The sequence below is a fragment of the Podarcis filfolensis genome (genome assembly GCF_964270895.1).
Source record: "Podarcis filfolensis genome assembly, chromosome: 9".
NCBI classification, from domain to species: domain Eukaryota; kingdom Metazoa; phylum Chordata; class Lepidosauria; order Squamata; family Lacertidae; genus Podarcis; species Podarcis filfolensis.
In genome coordinates this window covers 66,663,480-66,682,872 of record NC_139610.1, presented here as the reverse complement: position 1 = coordinate 66,682,872, position 19,393 = coordinate 66,663,480, and the positions used below count along the sequence as shown (strand labels likewise).

General features: G+C 45.5%; 1 protein-coding gene across 2 annotated transcripts in view; it reads left to right on the top strand.

Annotated features, from left to right (window-relative positions):
- Positions 1 to 19,393, top strand: part of FRAS1 (Fraser extracellular matrix complex subunit 1) — a 356,925-nt gene that overhangs the window by 283,471 nt on the left and 54,061 nt on the right. The window contains exons 38-50 of one of the 2 annotated variants that reach the window (XM_083631513.1): positions 6,265 to 6,416; positions 7,658 to 7,820; positions 8,179 to 8,311; positions 8,521 to 8,711; positions 9,127 to 9,280; positions 9,396 to 9,659; positions 11,862 to 12,050; positions 12,631 to 12,750; positions 13,480 to 13,656; positions 15,595 to 15,719; positions 16,354 to 16,494; positions 16,900 to 17,127; positions 17,643 to 17,756. In XM_083631513.1, coding sequence (XP_083487639.1) covers positions 6,265 to 6,416; positions 7,658 to 7,820; positions 8,179 to 8,311; positions 8,521 to 8,711; positions 9,127 to 9,280; positions 9,396 to 9,659; positions 11,862 to 12,050; positions 12,631 to 12,750; positions 13,480 to 13,656; positions 15,595 to 15,719; positions 16,354 to 16,494; positions 16,900 to 17,127; positions 17,643 to 17,756 — 2,151 coding nt within the window. Of the gene's footprint in view, positions 1 to 6,264; positions 6,417 to 7,657; positions 7,821 to 8,178; positions 8,312 to 8,520; positions 8,712 to 9,126; positions 9,281 to 9,395; positions 9,660 to 11,861; positions 12,051 to 12,630; positions 12,751 to 13,476; positions 13,657 to 15,594; positions 15,720 to 16,353; positions 16,495 to 16,899; positions 17,128 to 17,642; positions 17,757 to 19,393 lie in introns of both variants that reach the window. The other variant, XM_083631512.1, reaches the window with a different exon arrangement.

The window sequence follows — 19,393 nt, the reverse complement described above, 5'->3', positions numbered from 1 at the left end:
CTTGTCTAAGCAGCAACGTTTTTAGCAGGTGCCAAAAGGAGTACAGTGATACCTCAGGTTACAGACAATTCAGGTTACAGACACTTCAGGTTACAGACTCCACTAACCCAGAAATAGTAGCATGGGTTAAGAACTTTGCTTCAGGATGAGAACAGAAATCATGCTCTGGTGGCACAGCGGCAGCAGGAGGCCCCATTAGCTAAAGTGGTGCTTCAGGTTAAGAACAGTTTCAGGTTATGAACTGACCTCCAGAACGCATTAAGTTCTTAACCCGAGGTACTACTGTACAGTGAAGGAGCCTGTATAGGCAGGGAGTTCCAAAGTTCTTACATTTGTGGAGTACTTATAGATGGTTTTAGATGGTTTCTGTCCATTTCCCTATGTTTGTTTTAAAAACGTTAGAAGGAGGAAAATGTCCATTGGTGCCTAGTTGTAATACATGGAATGACTTTCACAAGTTTCAAAGGACTGCTCACTTTTTCTTTCTTTCTTTTATCTTTATGTCAACCTTGTGAGGCAGATAAGGTCCAGAAAGCCAGCATGGTTTAGTGGTTAGAGTGTTGAACTAGGGCCTGGGAGTTCAGGGTTCGGGTCCAATCTCCCCCGTGAAGCTCGCTGAATGACCTTGGGCCAGTCACAAACCCTCAGCCTAACCTACCTCACAGGGTTGTTGTGAAGAAAAATTGGGGAGAGGGCATGAAGAGCTACACACACCACCTTGAACCTCCTTGGAGGAAAGTTGCAATAAATAAAGGAGAGTGAAAGGCCCAGATCACTCTAGTGAGTTTCATGACTGAGCAGTGATTTGAACTACGACCTCCTCAGTCCTTGTTTGAACACTTGCTGTTGGGGAGCCAAAACAGTCCGAGGATATGAAAAGAAACAGCAGCAACAGACCCTCCAATTGTCCCAATTTTTCAGGGACAGTCCCGGATTTACAGAAGCCATCCTGGTTTGTGATTTGATCTCGGAATGTCCCTCTTTTCTATTTTCAGTCGAGAAATGTTGGAGGGTATGGAGTTAATCCAGCTCCCAAGCCATGTGAAGTCAATCCTGTATAGGGAAGGTTTTTTTAAAAAAATGTTTAATGTTTTATTATGTTTTTAATATGTATTGGAAGCTGCTCAGAGTGGCGGGGGCAACCGAGTCAGATGGGTGGGTCATAAATAGTGAAATAATAATAATAATAAAGGTAAAGGTAAAGGGACCCCTGACCATTAGGTCCAGTCGTGACCGACTCTGGGGTTGTGGCGCTCATCTCGCCACCCGTGTCCCAATAATAATAATAGGACATCCCTATTTTCACTGGCGCTGTGGGTTAAACCTCAGAGCCTAGGACTTGCCCATCAGAAGGTCGGCGGTTTGAATCCCCGCGATGGGGTGAGCTCCCGTTGCTCCGTCCCTGCTCCTGCCAACCTAGCAATTCAAAAGCACATCAAAATGCAAGTAGATAAATAGGTACTGCTCCGGCGGGAAGGTAAACAGCGTTTCCGTGCGCTGCTCTGGTTCCCCAGAAGCGTCTTAATCATGCTGGCCACATGACTCGGAAGCTGTCTGCGGACAAATGCCGGCTCCCTTGGCCAATAAAGCGAGATGAGCGCCGCAACCCCAGAGTCAGTCATGACTGGACCTAATGGTCAGGGGTCCCTTTACCTTTTTATTTTCACTGGAGAAATGTTGGAAGGTATGTGGCAAACTTGAATGCCTTAAAGAACCAAGCTTGACCCAGAAGTTATTGTGCAGGGCAGGATTTGCCATATGACTGGTTTGTCTTCTGCACATTTGGCTAATTCTTCTTGCAGTTCCCTTCCTTTAGCAACGCCTCAGTGAAGATGTCCAGGCTCCTTGATGTCTTCCCAGGCTCAGGGCCTGCGATTAGTTTGAGCCTCATTGACACTCCCTGGGCCTGTGTACTTGCAGAGGAAACACTTCCTACGATTGTGTTAAGGTGTGAAGGGCGGTTTCTTGAGAAATGTGACTCTTGGCCTGCTCTCTCCGGCGTTTCAAGGAGCTTCTAGCGCAGCCCTGGCACGTAGCCTGGCCTCTCTTCGCGTTTTATTATTTGGAGACAAAAGCTGACCCGGAGCCAGCGGCTGCATTCCAAAGCCGTAAAAGTGTGAGGGAGACCGCTGTAACATAAACCGCCGACATCCCTCTCAATGTTCTCGCTTGGCAGAAGTTTCAGCGTTTTCTGCCGTGTCCTGCTTGCGGCTGCCAAAAAAGCGTACGAGTGGGGGGAAGAATGAGTTCTTTATTTCTAACCAGGTGTTTGGGACCGTGCCTGTTACATGAAGGTAGAGGTGGAGTGCAAAGGTAAAACGAAAATTAAGCTAATCCCAGAGTCAGGTGCTATTAAGCCTCTTTCGTTTGAGAGCCCACCATGGAGGCGGTAGAAAGCACGCCTAGCCTGGTGTGGAGCAGTTTGCTCTTGGTTGCAGACCTAAACAGACACAGATTTAACTCTGGTTCCCTTTCAGATCCTATCGGCCCCAACTAATTCCCAGAGTGGTTTAATAATCAACCCCCCTTTCACACAGCACCGGTTTACTAAATAGGCAGAGGAGACAACAGATCAAAATAATATTGATTTGATCCTGGAGCAAAATTACAATCAAGCATCCTTAGTTCAATGTTATCCCACCAAAGCACGCGCATGAGGGCCTCCCCCCAAAAAAAAATTATTTCAGCTGCCTAGGGGTCTCCACAGGGTTTAATCTGGCACAGCTTTCACAGGAACTCTGGGAATTGTAGTTCTGTGAGGGGGAATAGGGTCTCTCCTAACAACCTCACCGTCCTTAACAAGTTGCTCTTGGGGGAAAGCCATGACTACTTAAAGTGGCACAATTCTGCTTTAAATGTATAGTGCAGATGGGACCTAAGCCAAAGTAGCATTTTTTCTGTGTATAAGACAATGGTTTTTTAATTATAAAAAAATGTTTAAATTTGGGGTTGTCTTATACAAGGATAGTGTAGAGGGGGGATGGGCGATTGGTGGCAACCGCGAGCAGGAGATTGTCATTGGCGAATCGGTGGGTGATTGATGGCTGCGGCAAGGCCTGCTGTCGATTGGCGGCTGCTGCGGCAATTGGGCGGGCAATTGGCAGCGGTGGCCAGCTGGGTGAAAGATTGTTGGCAACTCTGAGCAAATCCCCCCACCCCCAAAAAAATCTTAACAACTGTGGGCAATCTCCCCCCATTTCCTTAATTGATTTGGAGTCCCAGAAAATAGGGGTCGTCTTATACACGGGGGCGTGTTATACACGGAAAAATACAGTATGTGTCAATGGAAAAAATCACCTATTCTGCTCACACCTCCCGTTTCCCTAGTTCTCCTGTGTATGAGCTCCTTGGGGTAGGGACCTGACGTACCTGTTCTTTCAAAAGCACATTGGACAAGGGAACTGCCACTTCACCAGGGTTCCTCTTATGCTGAAGTGTTGAGCAAAAGGTAGGCTCACCTGGGAAGGAACACAAGCTCATAGGAAGCTGCCTGACATCGGGTCAGATCATTTGTCCATCTCTCATAGTATTGTCTGCTGCATCTGGCAGTTTTTATCCGGGGACTCAGGTGGAGAAAGGTCTTCCATCTTATCACCTATAACTTGACGGTTTTGATTGGAGTCACCAAGGGTTGCATCCTGCATCTCCGTGAGCTTCTGTGTGCAGCACATGAGCTCTACCGCCGAGCTCTCACCACCCCAACATCCAAGGCTGAATCAGGGTGGTTTAGCACCCTCCTCCAAATCATATAATTGTAGGGTTGGAAGGGATCATGGGGGGTCATCTCGTCCAACCCCCTGCAAGGCAGGAATCTTTTTGCTCAAGGTGGGGCTCAAACCCACAACCCTGAGGTTATGACAGTGGTGTAGCATGGAGGGCATAGGGGTGGTTGCCCTGTGTGCGAAATGGTTAGAGGGCGCAGAATTTCAACAGCTGGAGGTGCCTCAATACAGCTGTGCCCATCCGTCGCTGGGCTCATTGAAAACGGCTTCTCCTTGTGAACCAGGAAGTGACCTCTCTAGACAACAGAACAACTCTTCTTTTCTTATCTCTGCGGCTCCAATCTCCTGGGTGATGTGGGATGCCATAAGGGAGTTGAAATCACACGTGTACTTCATCTATTTCTCTCCCTCCCACCCACCCACCCCCTCCATGTGGCCCTGGGCACTGGCAACCCACTCTACACCACTGGGTTAAGAGTCTCTGCCAACTTTTCCATTTCTCCATTACCAAACTCTGGGGTAGGGGGAATGGCAACTGTTCCACTCCTCTTTCAGAAGGTGAGGTCTTTGGCTACATACTATGAGTTGTGTGTATGTGTGCCTGGATTTCGTGGATTTAGCCCATGAAGGTCTGAAGAGAAAAGCTTACAGTAAGAACAATAATAAATAATATTATTTATACCCAGCCACTCTGGGTGACTTACAGCATACAGTATATGGGACTTGGGTTTCCAGCTCCTCCAGTTCTATGGTTTTATGCTCATCCCATGTGATGCTCCAACTTGGAAGACTCTGTTGGCATTTTCAGTATTCAGGACTGTTGCTTAACACAACGTGTGTGTGTGTGTGTGTGTGTATGTGTGTGTGTGTGTGTGTATATATATATATATATATATATATATATATATATGTATGTATAACGGTTGGAATGCAGGACATACTATTCATGCTGCTGGTCCTATTTTTATACTGTTTCCACCTAAAATATCTCCTCATCCTGTTCTTTAAGGATTTAGATGACAAACTAAAATGGGCCTGCAGCTGGCGTGTTGAGGTTACTGGCAAAATCTTTAATAAAAAGAACTTTGATTTGGAAAAAACGACACAACCAAAAAGGAGGGTGGCGGGTGTGTTAAGGAATTCTGAGCTGCAAAGGTGTTAGGCTGGGTATGCAGCTTGTTGATTCATTGCGTGAGTTTTAATCATTAATTGACTAATTGACTAATCTGCATAACTTTGCTTGTGAATAGAACATTAGTTCTGAAGAGGAAAGCATTCTTTCATTCATTTTGGAACAGAGATTGGGGGCCCCACCCCATAAGTGCCGCTAATGGAATTGTCGGTACTTGCAATAAAAAATAATCAGCTTTTTTTCTCTTCAAAAGTCTGCATTCTGATCAAGGGCACCCCCCCCCCCGGGTGATCAACCTAATTTGAATCAATTTATAGAACTGTACACTTGGGAGGGGATCCTGAGGGTCATCTAGCCCAACCCCCGGCAAAGCATCTATGACAGATGGCCATCCAACTTCTCCTTAAAAACCCCCAAGGAAGGAGAGTCCACAACCTCTAGCAGATTGATTAACTAAGCATCAAAGACCTAGAATCCAATGAATTTTAGGACTGCTCAGACTTCGCATTTTGGTGGCGCTGTGGTCTAAACCACAGAGCCTAGGACTTGCAGATCAGAAGGTCGGCGATTCAAATCCCCGTGACGGGGTGAGCTCCTGTTTCTCAGTCCCAGCTCCTGCCCACCTAGCAGTTCGAAAGCACATCAAAGTGCAAGTAGATAAATAGGTACCGCTCTGGCGGGAAGGTAAACGGCATTTCCGTGCGCTGCTCTGGTTCTCCAGAAGTGGCTTAGTCATGCTGGCCACATGACCCGGAAGCTGTACGCCAGCTCCCTCGGCCAATAATGCGAGGTGAGCGCTGCAACCCCAGAGTCGGCCACGACTGGACCTAATGGTCAGGGGTCCCTTTACCTTTGCCTAACTTGGGACATGTACCATCAGTTACAGGCAGGAATGTTTTTACACTGTGCTAGACTGTTTCATGCCCGCGCAGCCCAATCCTTGAATAAGTTAACTTTTGCATGAAATTATGCAAATCAGAGGGGGACATTGCACAATGTCTCTGATTTTGCCTAATTGAAGCCATAACATTGAATATTTGCACAGTTTCTTCTGCTTCTGCTAGTTCTGGCTTCTGGTGCAAAGCACCAAAAGCGAAGTTTCAAAATGAGCACAGCGGAACACCACAAGTGGTTGAAACCAGTGTGGTGTAGTGGTTAGAGTGTTGGACTAAGACCTGGGAGACCAGGGTTCGAATCCCCACTCAGCTGTGAAGCTCACTGGGTGACCTTGAACCCAGTCACAGTCTCTCAGCCTAACCTACCTCACAGGGTTGCTGTGAGGATTAAATGAGGAGGGAGAGAAATCATGTATACTCTAAATGACAAGAGTTCTGCTCTCCACCTGGTCTTGTTCCCCTCATTTTAACCTGACTTAACTCCTGCTCTTTTTCGTCTCACTTCTCTCCTTAGGATAATAATTCTCCTGATTCCAAGATAAGGATTAAGTTAATTTCCCTTCCCATGTATGGAACTCTGGTGCGGATAATACCCGGACAACATTCTCAGGAGTTTTCGGAGGTCTATAATTTCACGATGGAAGACATCAACAATAAAAGAATCAGGTAATCCTGGGGAGATTTATGAAATTCTTCCAAGCACCCTAAACCCTCCCTGCTCATTCAGAAATCCACAGTGCCACCTACAGGGAAGACAGGCACTGAACATCAACAATACTTTTATAGCCTGTCTCTCGCAGAATGTCTAATGATTGAGTGCTGATCTTTTCATGTTTTGTGGACTGAATTACTACTGCAAATAAGCGCTTCACAAACAAAGCTTATAAAAATTATTCTCCTAGCACAAATGTGAAGCAGGAAGAGAAAATGGAGAAGCTTTCCGTTTAAAGAAAGTGTTAACTGTTGGGTGCTTTTGGACTTGGAAAAAAAGATAACTGAGGGGAATAGGGCTAGTGAAATTATTTGCTAAAGTGTCCGTCTCCTAAGGCAGACGGTGTTTTGGGACTCCAAATCCTTCTCAACACTACCTCTAATATTGTATGATGTACAGTATAATTTAGCACTGAAGAAAAGCAGTATTTTTTTCCAGTGAGTTGAAGACAGGGGCCTCTATAGGCATAATGGGAAGATATAAATGAACTTTGGGCTCACGTACTCCCCCCCCCAACAAGCCATGAGAATGAAATTGGAAGTGTTCACTGTGACTTTGAAACAAACCATCATTCTCCATTTCATCTGGACTCTGAAAACTGTGGTTTGTTTAAACCAATGTTTCAGAATGCACTGAGATCAGAATACAATTTGATCCTGTACTGTTCTAACAAGCCACAGTTTATGGAGCTCAGATGTAATGGGAAACTGTGGCTTCTTAAAAAAGCTGAAGTGAAAGCTTCCAATTCCCCCTCTGGCCATTGACTATGCTGATGTGAGTTAGAGTCAAATATCATTTTATATTTGCCCTCCACAGGTTCCCCAGTCCTGCTATATAAAACTTAATCTAGCTATGGGGAACCTGTGGCTCTTCAAACCTTCATCAGCCTCAGTCAGCATGGACAGTGGTGAGGGATGATGGGAGTTGCAGTTCATCTGGAAAACAACATGTCTCCCACCTCTGATCCAGTTCTTTGTTGTTTCTGCCTCTTCATCTGGAGTTGTTAGACCACAGCTTTCCCAGTTGGTTTGTCTCACCCAGTAACAAGAAAGTGCGAGTCCTTTTCTCCTTCCCTCCAAGCAGATAAGACAGTGGCGAAGATTAAATTGTTGCAGAAAGGTTCTTAAGCACACGATGTAAAAGCCTTTCATCTGGCTATCACTGCGTCTCAACTCCTCTCGCCTTTCCTGCGCAGATACCTCACAGAGTTTGAGGCCTTCAGTCAGCCAGTCACCGACATTTTCCACTTTGCTGTTTTCGACGAGGACGGGAACCGGCTTGACAGCCAGATGTTCACCATCACTATCACAGCTGTCCAGAGCAAGCCTCCAGTCATCACTTTTGCCGACCATATTGTGGTGCGTAAACAGCTGGGACTTGGGGGTGCAGGTTCAAAGTTGTAAGAGGAGCATGCTTGTCACAGGCTGGACTGCAAACACCCTCCATTTTAAATTCTGAATGGGACTTAGAAGAAGATAGTGACTATTCAGGGTCTCATGTGGCAATAGATGTCCCATTGACCACTGCCTGGTCTTGATTCAGTCCTCTAGGAAGGTGCTGATGGCAAAGAGGGGAGATTTTCCTGTTTCCAGCCCTTTCCCCCATGTTATTAAAATTTGCACGTGTTAGGCCAGGAGTGGAATGACAATATGTCAGCTACAGCATTGCTAGAGCAAACTTCAGATGTAAACCTCAGTTTTGCTTTTGTGTTTTCAGGTGGATGAAGGAGGGAGGGTCCCACTTAGAGCTCACCACTCCCTAAACATTGACTCCGATCTTGCCCAGGAAAGCTTAGTGGTGACAATCGCATCTTTCCCAAGATATGGGTACATTGAAAACACCAAAACAGGTAAGTTTGGAACCCTCAAAAATGGAAAGGTGGTTCCTTTGAATCTTAAAAAAAACACTGGCAGATGAGGTTCCGCAGAGCATCCCACTTAATCTTTGAAAAACAGCAGCGACAAAAAAATCATCTGTCTTCTCTTTCTGACTGAAAGCGTGGTACCATTTTAAAATAAAGTAAAGTATTATTTCATATTGGCATTGCTGTGTTTGCAGGTAGGCGACTTAGTCCTGGACACACTGCGAGCTCAGACCTCTCGTTCTCAATTCAAGATGTGGTAGAGAACCATATCTATTACTTTCAAAGCGTCCACGAAAGTATTGAGCCATCCACGGACACCTTTAGCTTTTATGTCAGCGATGGCTTCAGCCAATCAGAAACCAGCAGCGTCAACATCACCATCAAGGTGAGCTCACTTGTTGGGTTTGATTCATAAAACCTCTTGAGTTTACAGAGGATGTGTGCATTATCCACTAGAAATCTGAAACCTCTCTTGCAATTAGCTTTGCCTGCTTGAATATATGTAACCCCACAAATATTAATATGGGATATCAATTCACATTGCTGGTATGTTTTGTGCTGTTTGTGATACCTTAATGTTCTAGAAACTTAGAATTAAGTTGCCATTCTGATTTACCCAAAAAACCTGGACACACAGAGTTCCAGATTCAGCCGAAGCTGTTCACATGTGTTTACATTTGCAAAACTGATTTTGAATCAGATGCTGCAGCTTCTACTTGCATTTCGTATCCCCCACCCACTTATCTTTGTGGCATTGCGTGAGTGCACTGTCTTTCATGGATGTCTTTGTGTTATTGTAGCGTCTAAATGATGAGCCCCCGGAAATGGAGGTGGAGCCTGTCAAAGTGCAGGAGAGCGAAGGAGTGGTGATCACAAATTCATCCTTGATCATGAAAGACCTGGACACTCCGGACAACCAACTGGTCTTTGTAGTGACCAAGAAACCCACTTATGGTAAGATACAAGTTTCTGATATTGCTGAGCAAATGGTCTTCAAATTATTTTTTAGGCTTTTATTACCTTACACGACCATCACATATGATAAAAGGTATGTTCACCTTATTCTCAGGTTATCTCCGCAAGAGACAGTCTCATCTGGATCCCTTGGAGAACGGTCAAACCCTGTCTGAGGGCTCCACCTTCACCTACCAAGATGTCCTGGATGAACTAATCATTTACACACTGGGCAGTTCCAGTGTCCAGTCTGATGAGTTCAGATTTTCACTCTCCGACGGCCTCTACACGCAGACTGGGAAGGTGGAGTTTTTCATTGAGTTGTCCAAGTCGGAACCACCCAGATTAGTTGTGAACAGGGGCTTGCAACTTTCTGCCGGTAAGGGGTGGGCATCAGCCGCACTTTTTGTGGCAGTGGTAGTGATGCTGACAGCCAAATGAACAATCAGAACTTAACTCTCTGTATAAAAACTTTTTTTTTAATGCAATACATTCTGTGTGCAAAGAAAGATCCAGTATCCAAGTTCACTGTAACTCACTACATGTGTATTATGGTTTTATATCATTTTAACAGCAAAAGCTTATTCATAGGGACGGAGCGTTATGGGATTGAGGGGGCAACTCCCATCTCTTGCGGGGGTGCAATTAGTGCCAGCATCATCCGTTAAGAGTTTGGGTGTAATCTTCGATACCTCCCTCTCTATGGAGGCGCAGATTACAGCTATAACAAAGGCGGCATTTTTTCATCTCCGCCAAGCTAAGCAGTTGGCTCCTTATCTCTCTCGCCCTGACCTAGCCACTGTGATCCACGCGACGGTCACCTCCAGACTGGATTATTGTAACTCGCTCTACGTGGGGCTGCCCTTGAGACTGACCCAGAAACTCCAGCGGGTGCAGAATGCCGCGGCGAGACTCCTTATGGGGTCTTCGCTGCGAGATCATATTCATCCGGTACTATACCAGCTGCACTGGCTCCCGGTGGAGTACAGGATCAGGTTTAAGGTGCTGGTTTTAACCTTTAAAGCCCTATACGGCCTAGGACCCTCGTACCTACGGGACCGCCTCTCCTGGTATGCTCCACAGAGAAACCTTCGGTCTGCAAATAAAAACATCCTGAAGGTCCCAGGCCTCAGAGAGGTTAGGCTGGCCTCAACTAGAGCCAGGGCCTTCTCGGCTGCGGCTCCAATCTGGTGGAACGCTCTGTCACAAGAGACTAGGGCCCTGCGGGACCTGACATCTTTCCACAGGGCCTGCAAGACAGAGCTGTTCCACCAGGCCTTTGGTCAGGGCGCAGCCTGACTTCCTCCTTTGGCAATCTGCACAGAATTTCGCTTAATGGTTGCCATAAATTTGTTTTTAATTTGATTTTAATTAATTTTATAATGAATGTTTTTAGAATGTTGGATTATTTTGATTGTTGTTAGCCGCCCTGAGCCCAGCTTTGGCTGGGGAGGGTGGGATATAAATAAAATTTATTATTATTATTATTATTATAGAGCCAAATAGGAACTGTAGTCTGGTTGAGAGATTCTTTGAGTTCCTTCTTAGTTCATTGTCCCAGAGCTACAATTCTCAGGGCCCCCTTAGGAAGAGGGAATAATTATTCAAGTAGTTTTAAGCCTGCAATCCTTTCTTGCACAATTGGCCATTTTCTGCCTTCAGAATGCTCCCATGACTTATGCCCTATGCAAGATCTTCTCTGAAGTTTAACTATCCTTCTGGTAACACCTTGCCCCTCCCATATTTTGTTCTTTTGCGTCATTTGGCCTCTCCTTCTGAACTGATTTGCCCATAGCTTAAACTGCAAATTTGCTTGGCAAAGGCAACATGGTTTTGTGTACAGCTCAACACCTGTTATTATCATTTCAATGCATGTGACCCTATATAAGCAAGTAAACTACCCTAAGCTTATTGCAATATCCAGATGCAGCCAATGTAAATTTCAGTGGAGGAATTAGAGGCAAGAAAGAGGCAGGGGCAATAGCAAATAAGAATTAGCACATACAATTCACATCGAATACCCTGTAGACTTTTAAACTTTTACAAATATTAGTTCTCCCTTCCCATTTGTGGCCTTTCATTCAAGTCACCCTTCCCCCTCATCTAAAACAACAGTTCTGTTTATCCAAACTTCCGAATTATCTGAATATTTTTGGGATGTTATCCCTGTTTATCTAGGATGAATGTGGTTATACCACAGAGATGTTCATTATATTCTGGCTTGCACTCTTTATAAAGACTTGAGGAATGAGATTATCGCCCCTCTTTTATTGTCCATTCCGGGTTGCCCAACCACTGCCACAGTGTCCTTTCTCTTGGCAGATCAAGATGAGCAGGTGACAGCAAAGGTTGCAAGGTTTATAGCTGGGGCAGTCAGAATAAGATCCACTATTTGACTATTGATTCAAAACCCTAAAATGTATTTTATATAATTGACTTTTTATTTCTATTCTTTGTATAAAGTATATTGTTGTTTTATTGCTATGGCCGATGGCTGGCACAAATAAAGATTCACTCATTATATTCAGAATGATTATGCAAGGAAGAATAGCAGGTATTTGACTTTTCTTTTGCCATTTAGGCTCTGTGGCAGTCCTTACAGACCAGCACTTGAAGGCCACAGACTCCGATTCGGATGACCTGGCTATCAGATACATCATGAAGAAAGACCCTGTGCTTGGAATTCTGCGTATCCATAAAAGAGATTCACTTGATCAGATCTCTGCTAAAGGACCAGTGAGAAGCTTCACACAGGCGGATATAAATAAAGGTGAGCACTCTAAGTCCCTGTTCCACAGGAGAGTTCCATAGTGTATGTGTGTTCAGTTGAGTCTCACATTCCTGGATTGATGCTTTAGTACAAAACTGGATTTCTAAAAAGGTTTGTTTTCCCTCTGCCAGGCTCGTGCTGGCTCGGTGAGTAGTTGTCTCGCTCCTCAGTGGAGTTTGGAATAAGGATCGTTTACACCAGCTTAATGTACCCTGCCCAAAATTACGTTGACTTCCTGTTGTTTGGGTGGCTTCGCTAGTCACAGACATCAAGAAGACAGTGACACATGTTAGGAGTCAATATTATTAGAAATATGAATTTGGAGAACTGCCATACAGGTGATATAATGAAATTCAGTTAGAGGGGATGCGAGGAAGTCAGTTATTAATGTTATGAGAATTAGATATCTGAAGAAATAATTCTTTTTCTGTGTTTAGCTTACTGTATTGTAAAGTGTTTTTCTTTGTTGTGTGTTTTGTAATGTCTTTTTTGTAATAAATGTGGAAAACCAATAAAAAAATTTTTGGGGGAAAAGAAGAAGACAGTAACAGAAGCTCATTCTCATTTTATCTCCCCACAGGACAGGTGGAGTACAGCCACGAGAAAGGGCATCCTGGTGGGATATTTGCTTTCGTTTTTGATGTGGCTGATGCGGAAGGAAACAAAATGGCGGACCAGGCGTTTACGCTTCGGGTAATGGGTAAGGCCAAGGGATTCTGTTGCAAACCCTTGTTTTCTCTTTGGCGAGGAAGGCAACTTGGCTGTTGTTAACTGGAAACAAGGAAATTAAGAAGGGAACATGGTTTCAGCAGAGGGGAAAGCAGGGCCAGATTTAGGTTTGATGAGGCCCTAAGCTCCTGAAGGTAATGGGGCCCTGCTTCCCCATTACCATCCCCGCGACGGGGTGAGCTCCCATTGCTCGGTCCCTGCTCCTGCCAACCTAGGAGTTCGAAAGCACGTCAAAGTGCAAGTAGATAAATAGGTACCACACCGGTGGGAAGGTAAACGGCGTTTCCGTGCGCTGCTCTGGTTCACCAGAAGCGGCTTAGTCATGCTGACCACATGACCCGGAAGCTGTACGCCGGCTCCCTTGGCCAATAAAGCGAGATGAGCGCCGCAACCCCAGAGTCGGCCACGACTGGACCTAATGGTCAGGGGTCCCTTTACCTTTATGTAAAAAGTGGAGATGACAAACACCATCTTAGAAGACGTAGTCCCCCTTTTCCTTTTCCTCAGGAGGAAACACCTGTTCTCAGATGATGCCAAATGTATGCAAATTTAACTGATTGATATGCTAAAACGCATATGGCCAATTGGCTAAGATTTCATTAACCGGGTAGCAGCCTAGTTTAGAATATTCACGAGAGGCAGGAAAACGGAAGCAAGGAAGCTGCTGGTCTTACCCTTTTGCCTCTGATTCTCCCAGAAGATTGGTTGCCACCATCCATCATTGTCAACACAGGACTGGCCTTGGACGAGAACTCTGTGAAGAAGATCACCACTCTTGAGTTGTCCGCTGTGGATCAGGACAGCGAGCCAAGTGATCTCCTGTACAGGATTACTAAGCAGCCCCAGCTGGGGCACCTAGAGCACTCTGCAACACCAGGTTTGCAAATGTTCACTGTTTTTTGGAGCAATATCAAGCCAAGTGCTTGACAAGACTTAACTGTGGGCTTTAAAGGCAGGGGTGGGCAATATTTCCCCCCGATGAAGGAACATTAACCAATGGGAAAAGCCCATCTGGGATACTGAGATTATTAATACAGTGGTGCCTCGCAAGACGAAATTAATTCGTTCTGCGAATTTTTTCGTCTAGCGAATTTTTCGTCTTGCGAAGCATGAAATCCCATAGGAATGCATTGAAAATCAATTAATGCGTTCCTATGGTCAAAAAAAGTCCAAACAAAGCCAAATTTGGTACAACAAGAGTTTATTAAGTGCTCTTTAAAGTCACACATACTGTAAAGAGCATTTCAAAATTCAAACCCAGAATTTTTTTTAAAAAACAGCAGAGTGGCCCAATGGTCACAGAAAATCATAAAAATGCAGAAAAAAACAAGCTTCCAGATTCTTGCAAACCCCTCCCCAACACCAAGTCCTTGAATTCCAAACACCCCAACCCAAAATCCAACCCCCCCAAAAAAAGTTTTAAAAGCTTAACTTACCAAATGGCTGCAAAAGAAGTTTTGGAAAAGCTTCAAAAATCACCAAAGTCTTTAAAAACCTCAAAAAAGGCTACTATGTACACTGCGTTCTATGAGTTGCTCCTCGAAGTCAAGTCGCAACTGTATTAACGGTGTTAAGAAAAAGGAAACAAACTTGCAAGACGTTTTCGTCTTGCGAAGCAAGCCCATAGGGAAATTCGTCTTGCGAAGCAGCTCAAAAAACGGAAAACCCTTTCGTCTAGCGAGTTTTCCGTCTTGCGAGGCATTCGTCTTGCGGGGCACCACTGTATTGGGTGTTTAGAAGCAGTTGAGTGAATGAAAGCTGACTCTTTGAAATAAGAAATTCTCTAGTCTGGAAAATACAGTTCAAAAGCTTTACTCACAGAGGTTGACCCAAAACAAACATTTTTTTACCAGATGGATGGGGTATAAATTATTATTATTATTTTAAAGAATAAAATTACGTTTGGATAGATGCATAATATCTTATACTGATCCCAGCATAGGTAAAATATATTAGATTATGAACATCTTCCACCCAGAGCTAAAAATCAAAGCTCTCTCTCTTCTTCATTCCAACCTCCATTAGCCTGAGGCTGTTTTCCCAGAGAAGAGATTAGCACATCCATTCTCTCCAGTAGCTTGAGAACAAAGAGTCACTTCATCCAAGATGGAAGCCAACAGATTAGCATATGCATAGACTTGTAATACATCCTGATGCCTTGTGAATGAGGCACAAAGATACAGTCCCATGATACAGCCCCACAGAATTTGGTGTTAGGCGCCCTGAACCCGGCCCTGGCTGGGGAGGGCGGGGTATAAATATTTTATTATTATTATTATCAATCTGTTAGGCTCTCTTTTCAGCTCTTCTTTAGCTTCAGTGGAAATTTCCATGCCATGCATCACAGTATGCATGCAGACCCATTGCAGAGTTATTTTCCATTTCAGTATACAATTATATTTAACATGGGATGGGCGGAGACAGAATCAAAATTGGACAGCCTTTGAGGAACTGTTCCTTCTCTTTGTGCTATACCAACCCTTCTCCACCGCTTTTGCGTGTGTGCACACATACGTAGAGGAAGCAATTTCTGCTGGAAGGGGTGCTGTTTGGATTTCCCACCTCGGACACCGATATGCCCAGGGTTATGTCCCGAACGACAAATGAATTTTGTGCTTGAGTTATACAAATGTAACTACTCTGCATACTTCTTTGGGTTGATTGTGGGGTAGGTGACTCATCTAGCCAACCGTGAATCATGAGTAGGGCAGCCCTGAACAGTTTTGTTTCTCTAAGGGAAGTTTCTAGTCCATAAGATTGCAGAATCATCAGCTTGCTGCTGTTTTCTTTCCCCTGCCATTTCCTGGTACTCTAGGCAGAAGGATTAGCTCCTTCAGACAGGCAGACCTGGTCTCCCGCAACATCCAGTACATCCATACCAGTGAGGATGAGAAACATTCTGACACATTTGCCTTCTCCATTTCCGATGGCACACACGAGGTGAGTGGATTTCCTTTTGTTCTTGGCAAAAGTCAGCTCCAGGCAGACGTCCATCCATATTTGTTTACACAAAGTTTGCAGGGAGGTTATCCGAAGCCAGCTGTTTATTGAGCGTACACTCTGATTTTTTTGTAGAAAGGTTGGTCAACGTTGTGCAAAGCAATCATTTTATCCACACTTTCCAGGGCATTTTCCCGTAACTCAGTCGAATTTTATGGGGAAAGGGGGAAGTTGGCAAGTTGTGTAAGAGATTGCCAAATCCACTTAAGTATGGAACCTGAAAAGACCCTGAAGACCCTGATGTTGGGAAAGATGGAGGGCACAAGGAGAAGGGGACGACAGAGGACGAGATGGTTGGACAGTGTTCTTGAAGCTACCATCATGAGTTTGACCAAACTGCGGGAGGCAGTGGAAGACAGGAGGACCTGGCGTGCTCTGGTCTATGGGGTCACGAAGAGTCGGACATGACTAAATGACTAAACAACAAAATGGAACCTGAATTTGCCAGTATGCAACTGAATTCCACCTGCAAAATTTCAAGAGTGCCCCAGATGCTCAGGCAGAGTTTGTCCATGGAAGTCGCGTTAGATGAGAATCTGGTTTTTATTTTCGCTTCATCTGTTTTCCCCTGTAGGTGAGCCAGAATTTTGACATCACCATTAACCCGGTAGACGACTCTTTGCCTGTTGTTCAGAGCCCTGGGATGAGGGTGCAAGAAGGAGTGAGGAAAACCATCACAGAGTTTGAGCTTAAAGCCACAGACATGGACACAGAGGTGAAGCCCTTTCTGTGTCTTTCCTCCTTGAAGCACTGCAGAAGTCTGCAAAATCCATTTGGAATAAGAACTGTCCTGTGTCAGGGACGAGTGTGCCCCAGGAAAAGGGAGGGAGCAGTGATTTGTGGGGGGCCCTGTACCAAACGGGAGGCAAGAGTCAGAGGCAGGGGGTGCTCCAGAGCTGGAGGGCTGAGCAAGGAGGGGTTGGAGGAAGAGGAGGAAGAGGCACGTCAAACAAGTGAAGGTCCAAGTGCTTCCCCACCATCTCCTGCACCACTGTCTCCCAGAGCCAGGAGGGGGTTGAAAAGGGAGGAGCAGAGGAAGAGTTTCCACACATGCATAGTCTCCACCTATCTTGACCCCAGCTCTTCAGGTCCCCTTCACACATTCCCTTCTTGCTCGCAGGCCAGATCCATCACATTCACGATCGTGCAGCCACCACGGCATGGCCTGATCGAACGGACCAGCGACGGGCACCGCTATCGCCAGACCCACACCTTCACAATGGAGGATGTCTTCCAGAACCGGATCAGTTATAGTCACGATGGGAGCAACTCCCTGGAGGACCGCTTCACCTTCACTGCGTCCGATGGATCCAATCCCTTTTTCGTCGTGGAGGAGGATGGGAAAGAGGTTGGTGGGGAAACCGTGCTGGCTTTAGAGCTCAGTCTGAGTCCATCCCGACATACGGTAGCATCGTATGTAGCTTGTACAACTTCAGGTTGAGAAGCGCAAATTTCAGCGCTTCCCTTTGGGTGGCAGGTGATGGGTAGAGACCTCCATATCCACAGAAAGCTAACATGTTAAAGGGGGGGGGGAACCAATTTGAGAACTTTTCTCCCTGTTCTGTAAGTTTTCGCTGGCTGTGAGACTGTGCCTTAGTTTTCCTTGATTTCGTAGGGGACTCTTCAAACATGTGCTCTCCCTACTAACAGTCTGAATTTATACAGTCCAGCAAGAGTTGTACCATCTGATTCTGCTGCCAGTGTAACTATTATGGGTTAGTCAGTCTAATTCTGCCCTCAGAACACAATGCGAGTAGCAGAAACAGTGTAATCAATTCTGTGAAATATTTTGAGAGGGAGGGCAGGGGTTACGTTCAAACGGTATCTAAATTTTACAAAATAACAGCACAAATGTTTTCTCAGCTTGTGACTGCTGCGCCCCAGTTGTTCAGAGTGGAAATTCTTCCTGTGGATGATGGAACCCCGAGAATTGTCACAAACTTGGGCCTGCAGTGGCTGGAGTACATGGATGGCAAGGTAGACTTTCACGGTTGCTTTGTTTTCAAGTCACACGTTTTGGTGCATGGAGAAAATTGGGAAAGGCTACTGGATAGGTGTCAGAGGTGCAGAACAGAAAATGGGCAGCTTTTCCAGGTCTTGAGAGCAGCATTGGAAAAATAATTTGAAGACTACTTGGGCTTGAGCCCTGTCCTCCTAACCCAGATATTCTTACCTGCCCCACTTCTGGATTTGCTGCCCTTTTAAAACTTAATATGAAGTATGTGGGGGTTGCTTAATTTTATTCTATATTTATTTAGATGTTTTCATTAGGCTATTGTTTATGAGCATTTGCAGTTTGTTTACATTTTTGCAACTGTTAAGAGTGAAGGGCGTTAATTTTCTGGTGCTGTGAGCTGCCTTGAGCCTGGTTTAACTATGGAAAGGTAGCTGGCCAAGCAGTGATGTTAAAGACAATTAGGGTCCTCATAGACATCATTCTCCTGAAGGGCTAGAGATTCTGTTCCTTTGTTCTACGTGGAAGATGCTCTAGGCTAGGTAGCTCAGTCGGTAGAGCATGAGGCTGGGTCGTGGGTTCGAGCCCCGCATTGGGTGAAAGATTCCTGCATTGCTCAGGGTTGGACTAGATGACCCTTGTGGTCCTTTTCAACACCACATTTCTATGATTCTATGTGGAAAGTCAACCATTGCCAGGGCAGGCCCACCCATGTGGTGGGCTGAAGCAGCCGCCTTAGGTGGCAGAAACCCAGAACGCAGCGCTCTGCAAGTTCTCACAAGAGCTCCGCGAGATTTCACGAGATCTTCTTGAAACTGCTGTTGTCACTTTGTGGGCGCTGCTGCAGAACCCATATAAGGGAGGCTCTAGCAGGGGCAAAGAAGCACCTTCCTGTTTCGCCTCAGGCAGTGAAATGGGATACGCCGCCCTAGCCCTCCACCGAGACTGTATTCAAACATGCTTGCAAATCACTTTGAAGATCTAAATGGTGGAAAGCCAGGATATGAATCTGCTAGATAGATTAAAAATGGCAAACGCCATAATTCCAGCTGCGAACGACACATGTGTTAGAGACCAGGCTGGCACTGTGAGCTCTCCCCACCTTTGAGAGCCAGTGTGGTGGTGTGGTTAAGAGCAGTGGACTCGTAATCTGGTGAACCGGGTTTGCTTCTCTGCTCCTCCACATGCAGCTGCTGGGTGACCTTGGGCTAGACACACTTCTCTGAAGTCTCTCAGCCCCACTCACCTCACAGAGTGTTTGTTGTGGGGGAGGAAGGGAAAGGAGAATGTTAGCCGCTTTGAGACTCCTTAGGGTCATGATAAAGCGGGATATCAAATCCAAATTCTCCTTCTTCTTCTTTGTTGTGGGGTTGGGGTTGCTGCCTGGCCCAGTGGAGTCTGTAGCATCCAAGTTCCTAGGCAAATCCCATTCTAAACCAGCCTCAAACTCAATCTACGGTCAACTGAAAATGAGAATGTGTGCACTTCTTTTTTCAAGCGGGGGCACTTCACATTTTGACGCACCCCCTCTCCAACTCACCGGAGAAGAGCTCCATCTTTCCTCTTTTATTTCAGGCCTGGCATGGAGCTTTTCCACACCAAATGTTACGTGGGTTGAAACGCTTGCTGGAGAAGCATCTCGCCTCCTTGCTCACTCTCC